This window comes from Ursus maritimus, assembly GCF_017311325.1.
Source record: "Ursus maritimus isolate PB19 chromosome X unlocalized genomic scaffold, ASM1731132v1 scaffold_X1, whole genome shotgun sequence".
In the NCBI taxonomy this organism is placed as follows: Eukaryota; Metazoa; Chordata; class Mammalia; order Carnivora; family Ursidae; genus Ursus; species Ursus maritimus.
The window spans coordinates 7145961-7164428 of NW_024423319.1; the positions used below are offsets into that span (position 1 = coordinate 7145961).

The 18468-nt window shown below is 45.6% G+C and overlaps 1 protein-coding gene across 1 annotated transcript in view; it reads right to left on the reverse strand.

The window, feature by feature from the left end:
• GPC3 (glypican 3) overlaps positions 1 to 18468 on the reverse strand; it is a 417949-nt gene that overhangs the window by 41814 nt on the left and 357667 nt on the right. The window contains exon 7 of the mRNA XM_040627476.1: positions 8729 to 8888. Within this exon, the coding sequence (XP_040483410.1) occupies positions 8729 to 8888 (160 nt within the window). The remainder of the gene's footprint in view (positions 1 to 8728; positions 8889 to 18468) is intronic.

The window sequence follows — 18468 nt, forward strand, 5'->3', positions numbered from 1 at the left end:
ATCATAATTGGTGACATGTGCTCAAATACAACGAGAGAGAATAACTTCTCCATTTCTCTTTCCTCCCCCCAGCCAGAAAAATCGCCTCATTGGATTGTTCTACCATCTTGGTTCTCTTTCGCTCTCTTGGTATGATTGAATCATCATAAAACCATAGCATCTAGAGCTATTCAGGACCATGGAAGTCAAGAGCCCATGACGTAGGTATCTGCTCCCTTTCTGACATCCCACCCCACCCTCACCCAGCTATCTTTCTGGTAGATGGTTAGTTAATCTCTAGTCAAATATCTCCAGAGCCAGGGAGCTGATTGTTCCCTAGAGCAATCCATGTCACTGAGAAACAGCTCGAAGGGTTAGAAAGTTCAGTCTTTTCTCAGTCAAAACAGATCTCCTTGTAAATTCCACGTATTCATTCCAGATCACCCTCATCTTCCACACGCGAGACCTCAAAATATTAGAAGACCACATTCACACTCCCTAATTCTTTTCATCACTACTTCCTCTCGCTCCCCTTCCACTAAGCCTGTTTGCAGATTCTTCACCGTCCTGCTCACGCCCCTCAAGGGGTACGCTAGACCACAGACGTCCGTCTCACACAGCCCGTCCTGCCCGCCTCGCAGGAGCCCCGCCTCCTGTCCTGACCGGAACAGGGAGCGCCCAGCTCTCTGCTCACAGTGTCAGCTGCTAGAAGTCAAAGGCTACTTTGAGGAGGCTAATTAAAGAAGCAGTGAGGTTAAAACCTGCCAAATATGAGGCAAAAGGAAGCAAATGCTGAGACGTAAACACAGCATATGGATCAATGAAATATTTATTGAACATCTACTAAGTGACAATTACAAGGCAAGGCAGGGGAAGGGAGCAGAGGTAGGTGACTGAGAGCTGGTAAGCCTATATATACGATGAACAAGACTTGCTTTCTGCTCTCTGAAGAGCTCATCGTTAGTCAAGGACATGACTTTGTTCTGAAGCCCATCCTGAAATTGCTAATGAGACTGCTCCCAGCTCTGGCCATAGACTCCTCTCTGGCACCAGAATTTACAGAACAGCCTCTGCTGATTTTTATTTATTCAGTAATTATATTACTGCTTAAGTTCATCAACGAGCTACAAATTAAGAGATTCTGTCTGCACTGGTCTCCCAGTCTCACCTTAAAGGCTTATTTACCCTCACCCATCCCATTAGGATTGTTTAAAAAAAAATCAAAAGGCAATTTTTAAAATTCAGTAAGTATATTTAGAAATGTTAAGAACTGTAAGTGCCATGGATCATTAAACATCTCTTAGCCAGGTGTGTACGTAGGCAGGCACTATAACAAGTTTTCCTTTCAAAACAACTAACCATACAGGGGGAAAAAAACAAAACAAAACTAACCAAACAAAAACTTGCCAGTAACTTTATTCCTACCAAAGCAAATTAGACATCTCCTTGCACTTGCCACAGGCAAATGACGGGGAGAAAAAGATAATTGGCTACACCTTCTTGCCGTATTATAACCAAAGTTAAAGCACAGCATGGTGTGAATTGGAAAGAGACTTGGGGGCGTGTGTGCACATGTGTGCAGATGTACGTGCCTGTGTGGGGAGTTTCAGGGGTTTCGTGGAAGGTCAGCGATCGCAAAGCATCTGGTGGCTCTGAGTCCCTCCTCCCGTTAGAGCAGGACCTCAGCCTGGCTTCATATCTGATCTCCACGTGCAGCCCCCGGGACTGGCGGCCCCTGACCCCTTCGCTTGCTGTCTTGGCTCACGATTCCTCAGCGTACCGGGCTCCTCCGGGTTGGGCTCATGCAAGAGACCATCGTTCAGGGCCACTACACAGGTTTCATTAGACCTCACATCTCTTTCTCTTTCTGAGATGGTATTTCTTCTCGCAGGGGGGCACTTCCCAGTTGATGGCATACAGCCCTGCTTTCCCAGATCCCTTGTGGATGGTATCTTGCAGGGCTGGCTTCAGCTGAGCTAGAGGCTTTGGGCTTGCCACCTTCCTGCTGGTTCCTCCTCCAGTTTTCTACCAGCGAAGTGTTGCATCTCTCCCTCGCATTCCCTTCCATCATACTAGATGACCACAATTTAGTCGAGGCTGTCACTAGATTGGCCAACATGGCTTCATCCAGAGAAAATCAATTGTACCATTTAGGCAGATTCGTATATTCAACGGTTTCCTTTTAATCTGAAACTGAGCATAAACTGTAATACAATGGCCGCAAATTGTTCACACCCCCCTAAGGCTCCCCAAATTCTTAGAGTTCCATGTAAGGCCCACCAGCCTTATCGCAGCGTGACCCTTGATAAAAGCCTCCTAGCCTAATGGCTCAGGCAGGGAAGTTTCCCGGGGCAGTAGGCCTAGAAAAGTGAACCCCTCCTGCACATCTCCTCACGAATAATAAGAAACACACTCTTTAAAGCATCTCGTTATGGTAATTTATGGAAAGTTTTTATACCTTCCCTTACTCTCATGAATCACCAGTTTACCTGTAGTAAATCCCTAGGCCACACTAAAGCATGGAGAAGGGCCTTTTCTGGGTATAGGTACTGAACAGGCAGGTAATATTCCTCACTGATATTAAAGCTCACATCAAAATCTGTCTTTGGGAGCCATGGAAACGGCCCAGAGCTCTGGGGTTAGATGAGACTGGCTGTCTCGTCATCTGTGAGCAAGAACCACCTGGTCTGTATCAGCGTGAAGTGCTATTATAGTGAGCTCTGCTTCCTTCGGCTTCCCTGTGGTGTTTGTTCTCGAAAAGATCAAGGCACGAAAGCAGATTGCTTAGAGCTAAGAGCAAGATAGAATGGAAAAAAAAAATCACAGGCCCTTTCTTGACCTTCCCCAACTCGCGTCTGCCCTTGCCCTCACCGCCCCACTCACACCAAAGGAAACAAAACATAACTAGCTGTGATTCTTGCAAGGTGTAGGTGACTACCACTGTTGTGACGGTGGTTATTTGCACAACTCAGCAGACATGTTTGTCATTGTTGAAATGCCTTCTCACTGGGCTAGAAACAAGTTAATGAGTAACTGAAAACGCCATCTTGGGGAGGGAGAAGAAGGAGCATATAAGGAAAATTGCTGTGGCCAGAACACTGGGGACTTAATTTTTCTAATTTTAGCTACAGGCTTTTGGCAACTAAAACTTATAACCCGATGGTACTAAACAATATTAATAATATTACCCTAAATGAGAAACTGCTTTACAGTTTATAAAGTCCTTTTATGCCCTTTGTCACCTGTGTTTCATTTGACAACTTTTGAAGTGGGCAAGGAAACATTTTTTTAAAGATGTATTTATTTATTTGAGAGGGAGAGAGCACATGAGTTGGGGGGGAGGGGCAGAGGGAGACGGGGAGAGAGAATCTCAAGCAGATTCCCTGCTGCTCACAGAGCCCAATGCAGGGCTCGATCCCAGGACCCCGAGATCATGACCTGAGCCAAAACCAAGAGTCGGACGCTCACCAACTGAGCCACCCTGGTGTCCCTGCAGGTCAGGAAATATTTCATCATTATCTTACAAAGGAGGAAACTGAGTCTCAGAGGAGCTGAGTGACTTTGTCCAGGGTCACAAGACTGGCAAGTGGCAGAGACTGAACTGAGACTGTGTTTGACTCTGTAGATGAAATGCCCTTCCTTCCCAGAATGTCCCAAGTGTCAGCAGCCTGAAGGGAGTAGGGTATCGCATGTATCCATCAGCTGAGGTCCACCTCACAGCGAATGACATGATGTCCCCTTACACTGGGGTCACATGTTTGAGGGATTGATATCCCAAGAAAGGAGGGGGGGGGAGTCACTACAAGTTGCTGCCTGAGAATTCCGGCAAAGTGTGCAGAGGAAGTAGGACTATCAAACTATAGGATACATTTTGGGAAAACTGCCATAATTTATTCCTGGACTTATGACCAATAGGGTGGTATAAATAGATATATATCTGTGTCCATATGTATTTTGATCTCTGAACAGGACTCAACAACTTTCCCATAAAAAAAAAAACCCAGGACATTTCATTCCTCTACAAACTTTTCTACTTATTCTTTGGCAAGCCATGTGATTTGGTCTAAAACGTTACACTCTTGCAGATGTCACCCATGAGAAAAGGCCCATTATACGGTTCCTCCATTGGTTTTATCCTTCTCACCAGCCAAACCAAGCCATTAATGAATTTATTCATACAATGTGACTGCCGGCCCGCATTACGAACGTCTGACTCGACAACTCAGAAGAGGTAAGCTATTGAAGAGCCCTTCACCTCCTCCACGCGCACAGGCTTGCTACAAGTCAGAATATAAGGTTGCCCTCGATGCACTTAAAAAGATGAATGAAGGGGCGCCTGGGTGGCACAGCGGTTGAGCGTCTGCCTTCGGCTCAGGGCGTGATCCCGGCGTTCTGGGATCGAGCCCCACATCAGGCTCCTCTGCTGGGAGCCTGCTTCTTCCTCTCCCACTCCCCCTGCTTGTGTTCCCTCTCTCACTGACTGTCTCTATCTCTGTCGAATAAATAAATAAAATCTTTAAAAAAAAAAAAAAGATGAATGAAAATCATTGGCCTAAAAACATTTCCTAAATGCTGTTTTTTTGTTTTGTTTTAGTTGTTCTTTTGCCTCCAGATTGTAAAGTAACAGCAAGGAGGAAATCTTGAGCGTAGAGACTCATGGGGCCCACAGCTGTGCGTCTTCATGGCTTGGCTCCAGCACCGCTGGGAGGAGGTGACTGGTGGGGCAGAGTGGACAGCTGCTTCCCCTCACAACGCCTGGATGCGACAGCGCCAAATGGCCAAAGGGACCTGCCTGGGCCTGGACTTCACCTTCACCCTGACCCCCAGCCCAGGAACAAGTGGCAGGTTTTCTCTTTTCAGTCCCCACACTGACATGGTGAAACTGAAAGTTTCTTGAGGGTGAACACTTGCACAAGAAACATCTGTTTAAATGGGTAAGAAACATCCATTTGGTTTTAATACTGGTTCAAGTTCTGAGCCTAAGACGTGTTTCGTGAAGCCTCGTCCTCAGCTCACCACCGTCCTCAGGCTCGAGCCACCCTACACCCGAGTAGCCACCAGGAATGTGTTTATCTTCTCTGGCCTGTTTCCACTTCTCTCATCCCAAGAACGAGGCTTCCACGGCATCCGTGATCACTTGCCCCTGTCTTTGACCCAGCCTGAGTCAACATTATCTTCTTTTTCTGACTTTGGCTGATAAAGACATTAGGCTCACCAGAATGTTCTGGCTGTACCCATGGAATAGTGCAAGCCGGAACAAGCACAAGCCAAGGGTGGAAGGGGGTGGAAGAGATCTCTGAGATGGGTGTTTCTTGCTGGGTTGCTTTGTGAGCGTGTTTCAATTGTTTCCAAGAGCAGGTGTGTGTGTGTGTGTGTGTGTGTGTGTGTGTGTGTGTGTGTGTGTAGGTGGCGCGCACGCATGCACCTACGTGAGTACATGCGCATATGCATGTGGTTCACTGTGTGGGTGAGAGTGGGGACTTGGCGGAGAGGGGGCAGATGCTTAAGATGCTTAGTCATCATGTCTTGGCTAGGGCCACCTGGCCAGAGCTTGCAAAGCTTCTCAGGAGTCAGCCCGAGCCAAAGTGCTGGCAGCAGCCAGCTTCCCAACCAGCTTACAATAAGGGCTTTGACAAGGCCGGTAACTGGGAACAGCGCTGATGCAGCCCAGCAACAAGACAGTTCGTTGCACCGGCTCCATCGCGGATGGTCTGTCTTTGGAAGGGAGGCTGAACATGGTGCTCAGTGCAAAAGCATTTTCTAACTCCTGGGCTCACGTCTATCTTTGCAGGAATTATGTGCCGAGCTAGGGATGCTGAGAAAGCCAAAGAGCTTCCAGAGATGGGAGATTCATAGTAACAGTCTCCCGGGTGTTATAGATATCCGCAGAGCTAAGCTCAACAGGTTGCAAAGCACTTCCACACTCATCATCACCTTTGATTTCCACATCTCGTGGAGGTGGGCGAGGAGGTGTATTCCTACTTTCTAGCTGGACGAACGGGCTCAGAGGACTACATAACCTGCGCAAGGTCCCGCTGTGCGGAAACGTGCTACAACCGGCACCCATGTTTCCTAATCTCTCATGTGGGTGACTGGGCCTCGGGCCTCTTTTCTACGTCCCGAAACACTTAGCTCCCTGGGGGCCAGCTTGGTGGCTTCTTAGACGCCTCACGTATGAACCCTAAATGCCACACGTGCTCGATGAGAAGGCGGGAAGGGCTGCAAACAGATCGCCCGGGGCTCCTGTTCACATGACCTGTGATTCGGTCGTTCTTGAGCCTGAGAGCCCACGTTCCTAACACACTCCCGGAGTATACAGATGTTGCTGGGCCACGGAGCCTACCTGGAGCAGCAAGGGGTACTGGGGATACTGCTGAGTGTTGGTTACCCGGTTTTAATTGCCTTTTATGGGTCTTAAGCCAAAAACCTAAGAAAACAAGCTCATTCTAAGCTGCATGTGCAGGCTCTTTGAGCTCCCAGAGGTCAGCAGTGGCAGCAACGGAGCCGTCATTTTAAGAGTAGATAGCATTTTTTGAGTGCTTACTAGGTGCCAGGCACCGAGCCAAATGCTTTGCGCGGATGATTTGATGATGATGATGATGTTACTGAATTGCCAGTCTTACATAACCGAAAAAAATGAAGTAAGCGAGCAGGGGACCTAAGAGGTCAGAAGAAAACTCTGAGGAAGATGTTCCCGAGACTCCAATAAGCACCCTTCCAGGGACTCAAGCCAAATGGAAGAACACGATCGTGGATTGCCGGCACCAGCATGGCCCGCGAGGACGGCGCGTTTTCTCTGTTTCGCAAATGGAGAAACTGACTTTCAAGAAGAGGAAGGGGGCTTGCCCTGGGACATGTGGGAGTTCGAAGCAAAGTCAGGAAGAGAGGTGGCCTGCACTTCATCCAGTGCAAGAAAACAAGGGAAGAAGGGAGCCAGGGCAGCCAGCCAGGAGGACCGCCTGCTGGTTACGGTGAAAAGGGTAAAAGGTCTGTTCGGGGACAAGAGGAGATAAAAGAAGGTCTGAACCTCCTCTGAGACTTGATTTTTTTTTTTTAATTTTTTATTCCCAAGTTGTGTTTTGGAGGAAAACAGTGTTCCAAGTCCGGTTGACTGAGTGGACGTTGATGAGTCACAGGGACCAGACGGCATCTACCCAGATTTGGGGTAAAATTGTGTAAGAGCTGACCAAAGCGTAGAGCTTGTCATTCCAAACAGCTATTGTGCCATGAGCCTGGCGGATTGCCAGCGAGTCTCCTCTCCATGAGAAGCATTTCAAAGGGGATCGAGGGAGCTCCAGGCCGGTAGGATCGCTGAACATGTTACGCAAGTGTAACCTATTGGGAGTAAGGCATCATTTTTCCTGTAAATTAAATTAACCACCATTTGTGTGGTGTTTTACAGTTTACAAAGCACTTAGGGTTAATCATGCCTAACTAATTGACTAGAATTCTTTGAGAGGATAAATGTGCGACGTGGGCAAAGGGAAACCAGTGGATGTAATCTATTTAGATTTTGAAAAGGCCCTTGACAAGGTCCCCTACCAGACACTGTTTAAAAAAGTTAAGTCGTCATGGAATTGTGGAGTAGCGTTTTGAAATGGATAGGGACGTGGCTTATAGGCAGGAAAGCGAGAGGAGGGGTGGGCAGGGACATATTTGGAGAAGGATGAAAAGTGGTGTGTCCCAAGGACTGTGCTGGAGCCAGTTAACATTTTGGCGAATCATCTGGTCAACCGTTAAATGACTGAGAGCTGTTCTGCGGGGCAAAATGCAAAGCAGATTTCGGTCTTTTTACAATTGTCTAGATGAGCAGAGAAAGAAGACTCAAAGTAGAATTACTCCGAAAGAGGCCTCTGAAATCTCACTGCCTGGCTCTGAATCCTGACTCTGCCCTTAGCGACCGCACGACCTTAAGCAAGTTATTCGACCTCTTCCAGCGTCAGTTTTCTCATCCGTAAAGTGGGAATCACCACCCCTCGTTCATAGTGGAAATGATACGAGACAATGCAGGCAAAGTTCCGGCACAGAGCTTGGAGTCTGGTTAACGTCCAGAGAACATTGGCTTCTATTATGTTTACTTATTATTAGATGCTGGCCTCTGAGTGATCTTGTTATGCCCTAGGAGCGGAACTTGGGAGTCACTGCAGACTATTTCTTGAAAGCATTGGCAGCGTTTGTTTTAGCAATTCAGAGAGGATGGGGGATGCGTGGATTGTGAAAGATCTCATTCCAGGAAACGAACGATTACGGGGCACCTCGTACGTGCTAGGTACCAGGCTAGATGCTTTACAAATGTTCCCTGTTGATGTACTCCTCCAGTAGTCCTATGAAGTTGGGGTATTGATCCCCATTTGACGGACGAGGGAGTGAAGACTTAGGAGGACGGCAGCCAGAACGCAAATCCAAGTTTGCTCTACCCCCAAAGCTAGTTTTTTGTCACTGCATCATATTTAAAATGCAAATTTTAAATGTTAATTCCAGTATAATTAACATACAGTGGAGGGACGGGTGTAATTTAAGGAGGGACAAAAGAGCGGGATCTACACGGAAATAAATGTGGGCAATGGTATGAAGACAGAAACAAGAGCAGTACGTTTATGCTTCCTTCTGGAGTTACCCCATTGTTGGTGTTCACTGGACCCCCAAGATTGCAGGGACTTTTGAAAAGTTAGAGGAAGCAGAGTCAACTGGTGCTGAACTGGGGAGCCTGGCCATCTGGGCTCGGATGCCAGCTGCCGCGTGCACCCACCTGCAAGGAAGCGGAGCTGGTTCCTCACTTTCCTGTCGCCATCCCCTGAGCCCCCGATGCACTCGTCTTCATCGTCGCCACAGTCGCCACTTCCAAGCCCTTCCTCGTCAAGGTTTTTATCCAGAACTCTACCTTTGGGCACAGACATGGTTCTCAGGAGCTGAAAGAAATGACCAGAAATGTAGCAGCAATTTAGATTTCTCAGGGAGGTCTAAGACAGTGTCTTGTGAACAGGAGGCATTAAAGAAGGTTGAATGAGTTACACAGAATCTTTTAAAAACCATCTTCAAATGTAGGTAAGTGTGAACGGCTTATATTCTTTTTTTCCCCCAAGATTTATTTATTTGAGAGAGAGAGAGAGAGCGCAAGAGCATGGGGGAGGGGCAGAAGGAGAGGGAGAAGCAGACTCCCCACAGAGCAGGGAGCCCAATGGCGCTCGATCTCATGACCCTGAGATCACGACCTGAGCTGAAACCAAGAGTTGGTCACTTAACCGACTGAGCCACCCAGGCACCCCTATATTCTTTTTTAAAAAATATTTATTTATTTTCGGGAGAGCGGTGCAGAGGGAGAGAGAAAAGGAGAGAATCTCAAGCAGACTCTGTGCTGAGCCCAGAGCTCAAGGTGGGGCTCGATCCCATGACCCTGAGATCACCACGACCTGAGCTAAAACCAACAAACTGAGCCACCCCGGCATCCCAACTGCTTATATTCTTTGGAATTTTATACTTCTAGAATGCTCGATAGCATTTGACACGATTCTCTACTCCTCCATGCTACTTCCACACCCAGTAGCTAGTGTATACCGCATTGGACCTCCCATACATGGTATTTAAGTCCCCGAAAGACTCCATGCTAGGAGACCTCACTGAAGAGAAACTTAAGATGTGACAGACTAAGCATATTTATAGGCTGAGAGGACACCAAGATCAGAAAAGATCCCTATGGAAGCCTCCTACAATGAAATTTCCATTAAATTCAAACAACAAATGCTTCCTACCAGATGAAGAGACTAGCAATGGCATTTTACACACATTTTAAATACATACTTATGATTAATTGCCAACATGCCATGCCTTGATCACTAGAAGAACTTTAAAAATCTCTCCCTCTTTCACAATTTCCATAAGGTGGTTTGAAATTCATGTTGCTTTATTGTAGACAATATGCCTACTAAGAGGCATGTCTGTTTTGCTGCTCAGTGTCTGACTTTTCAGTTATGTACTCAATGCCTTTTTTTAAAAGATTTTATTTATTTATTTGACAGAGAAAGACACCGAGAGGGGGAACACAGCAGGGGGAGCGGGAGAGGGAGAAGCAGGCTCCCCACTGAGCAGGGAGCCCGACCCAAGGCCTGATCCCAGGACGCTGGGATCATGACCCAAACTAAAGGCAGACACTTAATGACTGAGCCACCCAAGCTCCCCAACGCCTTTTTAATTTTATGGTGACTCCCACCTCCCCCAAATTTCTCCGCTGACCCAGAAGCCCAGCTCACAGCATGAATGGTCTCTGAGGGCAGTTCTCAGACTCCATGTACTTTTCCTTGCCATCTCTCACCACGGCTGTATTCCAGTGTCCTCTATTTCTGCCCCATCACCCATTTTCAGCCCTAAAAGTTGGGCCCACCTCATACTTCTAAATAATGGCCAAGAAAAGATGCTGGATCTACCAAAAGTGAGATTTTTGTAATTGCACAAGAGGTATCCAGAAAAGAGATGCATACACGGACATATCTCGGTTTCTGTGGTTTCTATTATCTGTGTTCACTGTCACTGCAAAGTATACTTTCATGTTCTCCACTTGTGATTTAGCTCCTACCCCCAGATCTACTGGGAACAGGCTATATACCATAGAGAAATGTGACTGTGAGTTTGTTTCTTTTTTCAAGCAAAGAAAGAAAAGTCCAGCAACCTCTACTGGTGTTGGAGAAGCCAAGCCACCTACCATCTCCCACTCTAGCACCGTCTCCACCCTGCTGTTCTAATGCATCCCTTCTCTGACCCTCCCCACCCCAACTCATCCTACACATCTAAATGTATAATATAGGGGCACCTGGGCGGCTCAGTTGGTTAAGCGTCTGCCTTCAGCTAAGGTCATGATCCCAAGGTCCTGGGATCGAGTCCCGCATTGTGCTCTTTGCTCAGTAGGGAGCCTGCTTCTCCCTCTGCCTGCAGCTCCCCCTGCTTGTGTGCTCTCTCTCTCTCTCTCTGACAAATAAATAAACAAAATCTTAAAAAAAAATAAATGTGTAATCTAGACGCATAGGCTAGGATAAGCTAGCCTAGTGATTCTCTATCCTCTTGGTCTCAGGGCCCCTTTATACTCTTGTCCAGAATCCCAGAGAACTTCTGTTTTATACAAGTTATATCTATTGACATTTACCATCTTAGAAATTATAAATGAGAAATGTAAAAAATATTTAATAACTAGTTTGAACTGAACAGTAATAAACCCATGATGTGTTAACATAAATAACATTTTCTAATGAAAAAGAAATATATTTTTCCCTGACATAAAATAGTTAGAAGGGTGGCATTGTTCTACATTTTTGCAAATCTCTTTGAAGTCCAGCTTAATATGGTAGCTGGATTATCATATCCGCTTCTCCATCCAATCTGTTGTTACATGTTTTGATTGAAATATTTGTACAAATTCCAGTGTTTTACAGATATGTAGTGGGAAAAGAGGAAGTATTTTAGTACCCTTTTCAGATAACTGTGGATATTTTCCAGTGATACTTCATAAAAACAACAAGTAGGAAAAGGTAGTTGCAATGTGGAATATGAAACCACATGAGTCAACTTTTCATGTTCTGTTACATTAAAATCCATTGGTGTCTTCTGAACTTCGAGTGGACCTTTCACCCATTTGTCTCATCATACAGGGGTCATCCAAAAATACTGGTTCACTGAGCTATGTGGGTCTTCTGGATGTCAATGCCTTTCATTATCTGATACATTTAAAAAATCACATTCATTAATTACATCACCTGCGATCTCATTAGAAAAAGTCTAAGTATTGGGACGCTTTCAAGCTCATGGTGATAGATACAAGTTTTCCAAAATTTTGATTTTCTCTTGAAAGTTTAAATTTTATCATTGGCAACAAATACTACCAGCTTTTCCTTCAACTAAGGGGCTCTCTTTGTTCCTTTCAAAGAAAAGGTCTAGCAAATACTCAAGTCTGGATAACCATAGTTTGTCAGTCAGTTCGAATAAAAATAGCATTGCATGAAAATGAGGCCAGTTTAGCTCATAGCTTAAATGATCTTACAAATGCTTTCCCTTGAGACACACATCTATATGGTTTGCAGCAGAAATACCTTACGTCTACTTCACAGGATAGTGCTTTTAAGACTGATAGATAGATTGATTGATTTTAGAGAGAGAGGGAGAGAGAGCCCGAGCGGGAGAGGGAGAGAGAATCTCAAGAAGACTCCATGCCCCGCGTGGAGCCCTACGCGGAGCTTCATCCCAGGACCCTGAGATCACAACCTGAGCCGAAACCAAGAGTCAGACACATAACTGACTGAGCTACCCAGGCGCCCCATACACACAGAATATATTTTTTAAAGATTTTATTTATTTATTTGACAGTGAGAGAGACAGCCAGTGAGAGAGGGAACACAAGCAGGGGGAGCGGGAGAGGAAGAAGCAGGCTCCCAGCAGAGGAGCCTGATGCGGGGCTCGATCCCAGGACCCTGGGATCACACCCTGAGCCGAAACCAAGAGTCAGACACTTAACTGACTGAGCCACCCAGGCACCCCACACAGAATATTTTTTAGAAGGACACTCAGGAATTATAGTTTAATAAACTAATCATTTTTCCTGCTTTGGCCATAACTGCTTTTTTTTTTTTTTTAAGTAATCTCTATGCCCAACATGGGGCTCAAACTCCCCACCTCAAGATCAAGAGCTGCGTGCTCCACTGCCTGAGCCGGCCAGGTGCCCCAGCCATGATAATTTTTCTTTAATGGCCAGCCATGATATTCCTAAGTGAAACTGCCTTTTATTTTCCTGTAACTGTATGTCGGTGACGAATATAATGACTCCTGGATACAGTTTGGTGTCCCTGCTCTGATTCATACTGTGCTGCTAACAGTTGTACTCACCATTGCTTTTGCACCATCGGTGCAAATATCAACCCAGTGAAAAATGCAAAATAACACCTTGGTACTGTTGTACCAGTAATTTTGACCTTGTGGCTCCCTAGGCTTCGTGGATTATCAGGGTCCACACACCATTCTTTGAACACTGCTAATCTAGACTATAATATCACTCTAGTTTGACCAACTCCCATTTACCGTTATTTTATACGAGAAAATTGCTTTTGACATAAGCATTTTTAGGTTAATTTTCAAAAATACATCCTTCGTGTATGTGATGAGATTCCCTGAATAAGAACTGTTCCCTTAAGGGGAGCTTGCCGTTAGATATAGATTAGAGAACTTGCTATTTCTCAAGCGCATCTTGTCTCTGTGCCTATCATTAGTCCCGTTGGCAAACATTAATTGATCACCTAATATGAGCTGTTTTCGTTGCCGTCTGTTGAAAGCACACCATCCTTTCAAGCCAAGTTCAAATGCCACTTCCTTAATCAAGCCTTCCAGGCTACCACACATGGTCATTACGGTTCTCCCTTTCTTTCTTCCACCACCACTTCCTCTGTCTGTACTTCCTAAATAGTGCTTGATGTATGCAGCCTGGCATTATTTACGTGAACATGTGACGTCACTCTACCACTAGACTGTGAGCTGCCCAGGGGCCGAGTCTTCTTCTTTGAACCTCGTTGCATTTCAGGCAGTGCCTGGCACATGGTAGGCACTCAGTAAATGCGCTCCGGAATGGAAGCAAAATAAAGTGGCATGGTATCTTTAATTCTTTCAAAGCTACTGCTACAACCTCATGAAAATGAGAACGCACCGATGGATGATAGAAGAACTTGTGAATGAATAGCTAAATGCTTTTGGATGACCTTGCCTAAGAATCAATAGCTAATCTTTGAGAGGCCATTTTCCAGCCTCATGTACGATGCCCCCAGTATTCTCTGGTAGTTCAATTTTTTTAAGTACACTAAAAAAAAAAAAACACCTTTAAAACTTTGCCAGTGAGATTACTTCTTTAGTCCTCAATGGCTCCCATTTTGGAGACAAGTTCAACATCGAAGGATTATAGTGTATGTTGAAACCACTACACACAGCCATTTGCTGATGAGCCTGACCCGCACACATTGACAAATTCAAACCTAGAAAACTATTAAGGCGAAAGTCCTAAAGAAAAGTCTGAGGCTTCAGAGTGTTGAAAGAAGGGTAATGCGTCAGAGACGAGGAACTGCCAGCGAGAACTGTGGGTTGAGTACAGCCTGGAATTTGGCACAGAAATCACATCAGCTAATTACAATTCACAATATTGACCTTTCTGTCCCCTCTCTCACTCTTTCCAATGTCTTCCAGACTGAACACTCACTTTATGAAAAGGAAGTTATGAGGGCCTTGCGCACAAACCAGCTAACTTTGGGTGCCTAATGCTTTTGATGAACTGTTTACCATTTTCAAAGGACACAATTCTGTGAGCTTTTTAAAAGCCAAGGCTCAGAATAATGATTATCAATATAAACTATCTTATTAAAACACAGGTCTGCTGATTTCACTCCACTCCCCCACCATCATTCCAGAAGCCTGACATTTCTGCCACGCATTGCTTGGCAGACCTTAGCAGGAAGCGTACAGGCTTTTTTTCACAGCCAGCTTTTTCCACAGCTCCTAGCCTCCTTGCAACTCTGGTTGAGCCACATGAGACTATCACAGTTGCTTATATATACTATCGATTTTTATTTTATAATCTAATATTTTAATTATCTAAGTATCCGTGTAATATAGAAAGGCGAAAGGAGAGAGAAATACAGAAAAATCCCCAATTCCCAAACTCCAATAAACAACGTTCGTGTTTTCAAAGGTAGGCTTCTTTGTAATGTCTGTATTTTCACATTGGTGAATTTGGATTTGAGAATCAGACTGACTTAGGGTGAGATTCCTGATTTTCCCCTTTATTAGCTTTCCCCCCGCCTATTAACCTTGCTGCTTATTCTCCCTAAACCTCAGTGTCCTCATCTGTGAAATGAGGAAAATAATGCCAGCCTCAGAGAATTGTTGTAATGCTTTAAATGTGATAAAACACCTACACGGTGCCTTTAAGGAATCTACTGAAATTCACTTAACCATGACCTAATACTGAATATTGACATTACTTCTAGTTCTTTTGGTCTTATAAATAAAGATGAAGTATCAGGAGCATTCACACAACTCTTTCCATATTTTGGATTTATTTCCTTAGTTTCCCATTAGTATAGGATTCTTGGGTCAAAGGGTATATACAGTTGTTGTTTTTTTAAAAGATTTTTTTTATTTGACAGAGAGAGACACAGTGAGAGAGGGAACACAAATAGGGGGAGTGGGAGGGGGAGAAGCAGGCTTCCTGCTGAGCAGGGAGCCCGATGCGGGGCTCGATCCCAGGACCCCGGGATCATGACCTGAGGCGAAGGCAGATCCTTAACGACCGAGCCACGCAGGTGCCCCGAAAGGGTTTATACAGTTTTTAGGGGTGCCTGGCTGGCTCAGTCGGTAGAACATGCAACTGTTGATCTTGGGGTCATGAGTTTAAGATGCGTGTTGGGAGTAGAGATGACTTAAAAAAAATAAAGAAAAGAATATGTACATTTTTATACACCATGGGAGCATCCTAGGTGATTAAAAACTCAGGTTCCCAGGCCCCATCCACAGAGCTGCTGATTTAGTAGGCCTGAGGTAGACCACAGATCTGCATTTTTAACCGGATCGGTCTCCCGCCATCTTGCCATGAGTGAACCACGGTTCCCACTTTAAGAAAGGCTGCTCCAGTGTCACTCCACTTCCTAGAAACCCTCTAAAATCATGTTTGGTAAAGAGTCACCTCAGCCTCGTGTGTTTGAATTCTTTAATACGTGCTCTTCAAACCACTTTTTGTGAAAAGTAAATTCAATCTGATGATTTCCTTTTCACTTAAGTACGGACATCATGACCTTTTTGTCTTTGTAGTTAATGAAAATACCCTTGTGTAAAAGGTGAGTGACTTTGTTTGATTAGAAAGTGAAATATTTTAAAGTTAGCTTTGGAACAGGTACCCAGGACTGTGTGATAAAAGGAACCAAAAAGCCTGGAATAATTACTTAAGAAAATTAGAACCGTGGTGTAAGAGAGAGAGAGAGAAAGAAAGTCTTCCTAGAATATAGCAACTTCATGTTCTTAAAACGATAACCAGGATAACAAAAGAATACTGTGGCACGGGACAATGTGATTTGGCCAAAACCCTTTTCGTGCCTGGCTGGCAGGAGAACTAAGATCAAAGAACATGCTTGTTCTTAGGGGGATCAAATATGCTGGAATTAGACCAGCAAGAGCAGCAACTCTTGATCTCTCTATATGGTATAAATAACATGCCTCTTGAAATTATCTTGATTGCAAAGATATGAACCTTATCAGCCACACAGTGTGTTAGGGCTTAACATCTGTTCTCTCGCAGAATCCTCAGATCCTCACCGCCAATTTGCGTAACGAGGAAGACTGCCGTCCCTCTCTCCCCCCTCACGGGAGGACACGGACACGGAGGCTTGGAGAGGGGACACGACTTGACCAAATCACTGAGTAAGTGATGGAGGCCTCATTAACAATAACGGCTTCTGCTTCCAAGCCCAGACCTCTTCAAAAAAACATGCTGGGTTAAGTGAAGACATCAGCTGGGGCCTTCGTTTCACATTGCTGCCATCTTAACTGTCTTCACCTGAGCTGCTTTCCAGTTCAATCCCACCTTCTCAGATGCTGGCCATGAACTACAGCTGGATGAGCCAGCCTCTTGTTACTGGGTGGGAGACCCGCGGAGGTGGAGGGATAATGGCATCGGATGCCTCCCACTTGTTTTTCCCAGCCTCGCCATCTACTGCGCCTTAAATAACCAAACCAGCTCATCACAAACAGGTTTGTTTTGAAAAGCTTCAGACAGCTGGTTAGAATAGAATGAAAAATTCCATTACTGCTGCTACATGGCTAAGAGTTTTCTTGCCCTTAAGCTCTTCAGCTTTTTAAAAATAAAGGATCAGAAACAAAAGAGAGAACTGCAAATATGGGGCTTGGTACATAGTTGGGGGCTTTTGCTGGTCTTGTCTCCTTGGGCCACTCACGTACCTCTCTCTGGGTAGTTTTTCAATAACTGGAATCCGGGTTACATTTTAAAGCTATTAAGCTGGGCTTACCAAACTGATTTTGAACTATTTGGATGCTCGGCTTTATACAACCTGCAAGGAATGCTTTGGGGGGCCCAGATTTCCATGTCCACAGCAATGTAAACACACGCTTTACTGTTTGCCTTTGAGTAGCATAAGCTAATGGGAAACAAATGCCGTGATCCCAACGAAGCCCAGCTTTTCTGGAATGCCATTAGTATTTCTACGTCGTGCACATCCGCAAGGCTTAGGGCATGTGACCTCTGTTTTGCGTGCACGCTTTCTTTGAACAAATGCACCAAACCACAGCCACAACTAATTGGAAACAATTGCAAGCCCGCACATTTGAGATGAAGCCAGAACCCCAGCGCGCAGGGCTACAATTAATGGCTCTATCTGCACTTCACACATCGGAGGGGCAATAAAGTCTCGCAGTTAAGAGTGTGAGCTTTGGAATCTGCCCAGCAAGGGTCTGAATCTCCACTCAGCCTACTTACGAGCTGTGTGACTTGGGGCAACTTTTTTCGTGTCTCTGAGCTTCAGTTTCCTTACCTGTAAGATGGAAGCTAAAGCTATTCGCTCACCGTTCACAGTCCCGTGTGGACTTCTGTCACAGAACTTTCCACAGTGTGTAATTACAGATTCCCCTGTTGTACCTCCACCAGACTAACAGAAGGGATAATGGTCTGTTTGGATTACCCGTGTGTATACAGCACAGTGTTTGGTATGAAGTAAATGCTTGGTAAATATTCATTAAATGGATGAGTGGACAAATAAAGAGACGACGGCGTGGAAGGTGTTTCACATGTTGCTCGGCAAGACAGTAAGTTCTCGAACATGTGAACTCTGCTGCTGAGGATAATGACGATCTTGAAGAGGAAGGAGAGGAGAAGGAGAGCAGAAGCAGCCCCAGAAGCAGACGCGAAAAGCTTTTAAGGCCGAACAAGTAAACTCTGCGGCCAGACACGGAGGTACCAGAAAGAAGGCTGGGGGGGCAGCTTTTTAAGAGTCTGAGGAAGCCCTTCTATCTGAGCACCGCACGCTCACCCACTGCGCCACTGGAGCTCCCCGAGGAAACCCATCTGGATGCTGCCAGTAAGGGGAGGGTCTGCGCACTAAGGGCGCGCAGAGAGCGAAGGGACCGCCAGCGGCTGTGTTTCCATATGGCATCAGGAAGAAGGCCACCCACACCCAGAGACGCTCTTGTCCGGGCAGTGCTTCCCGGGCCACCTCCTACTCAGAGCGCACGCTTTCTCTGCCACTTGCAGCTCCCCCGCTTTTGACTTTATGTTTGTTAACGTAGCACTGAAACTTGTGCAAATAAGTCCTCCCGATGAAATAAGCGTCTAGCTAGTCAAACAAACCAGCAGGTGAAAGAAGCAAACTGGAGATAACAACGAACACTATTTTGGTGGAAGGGGCACCTGGGTGGCTCAGTCGGTTAAGCGTCTGTCTTTGGCTCAGGTCATGATCTCGGGGTCCT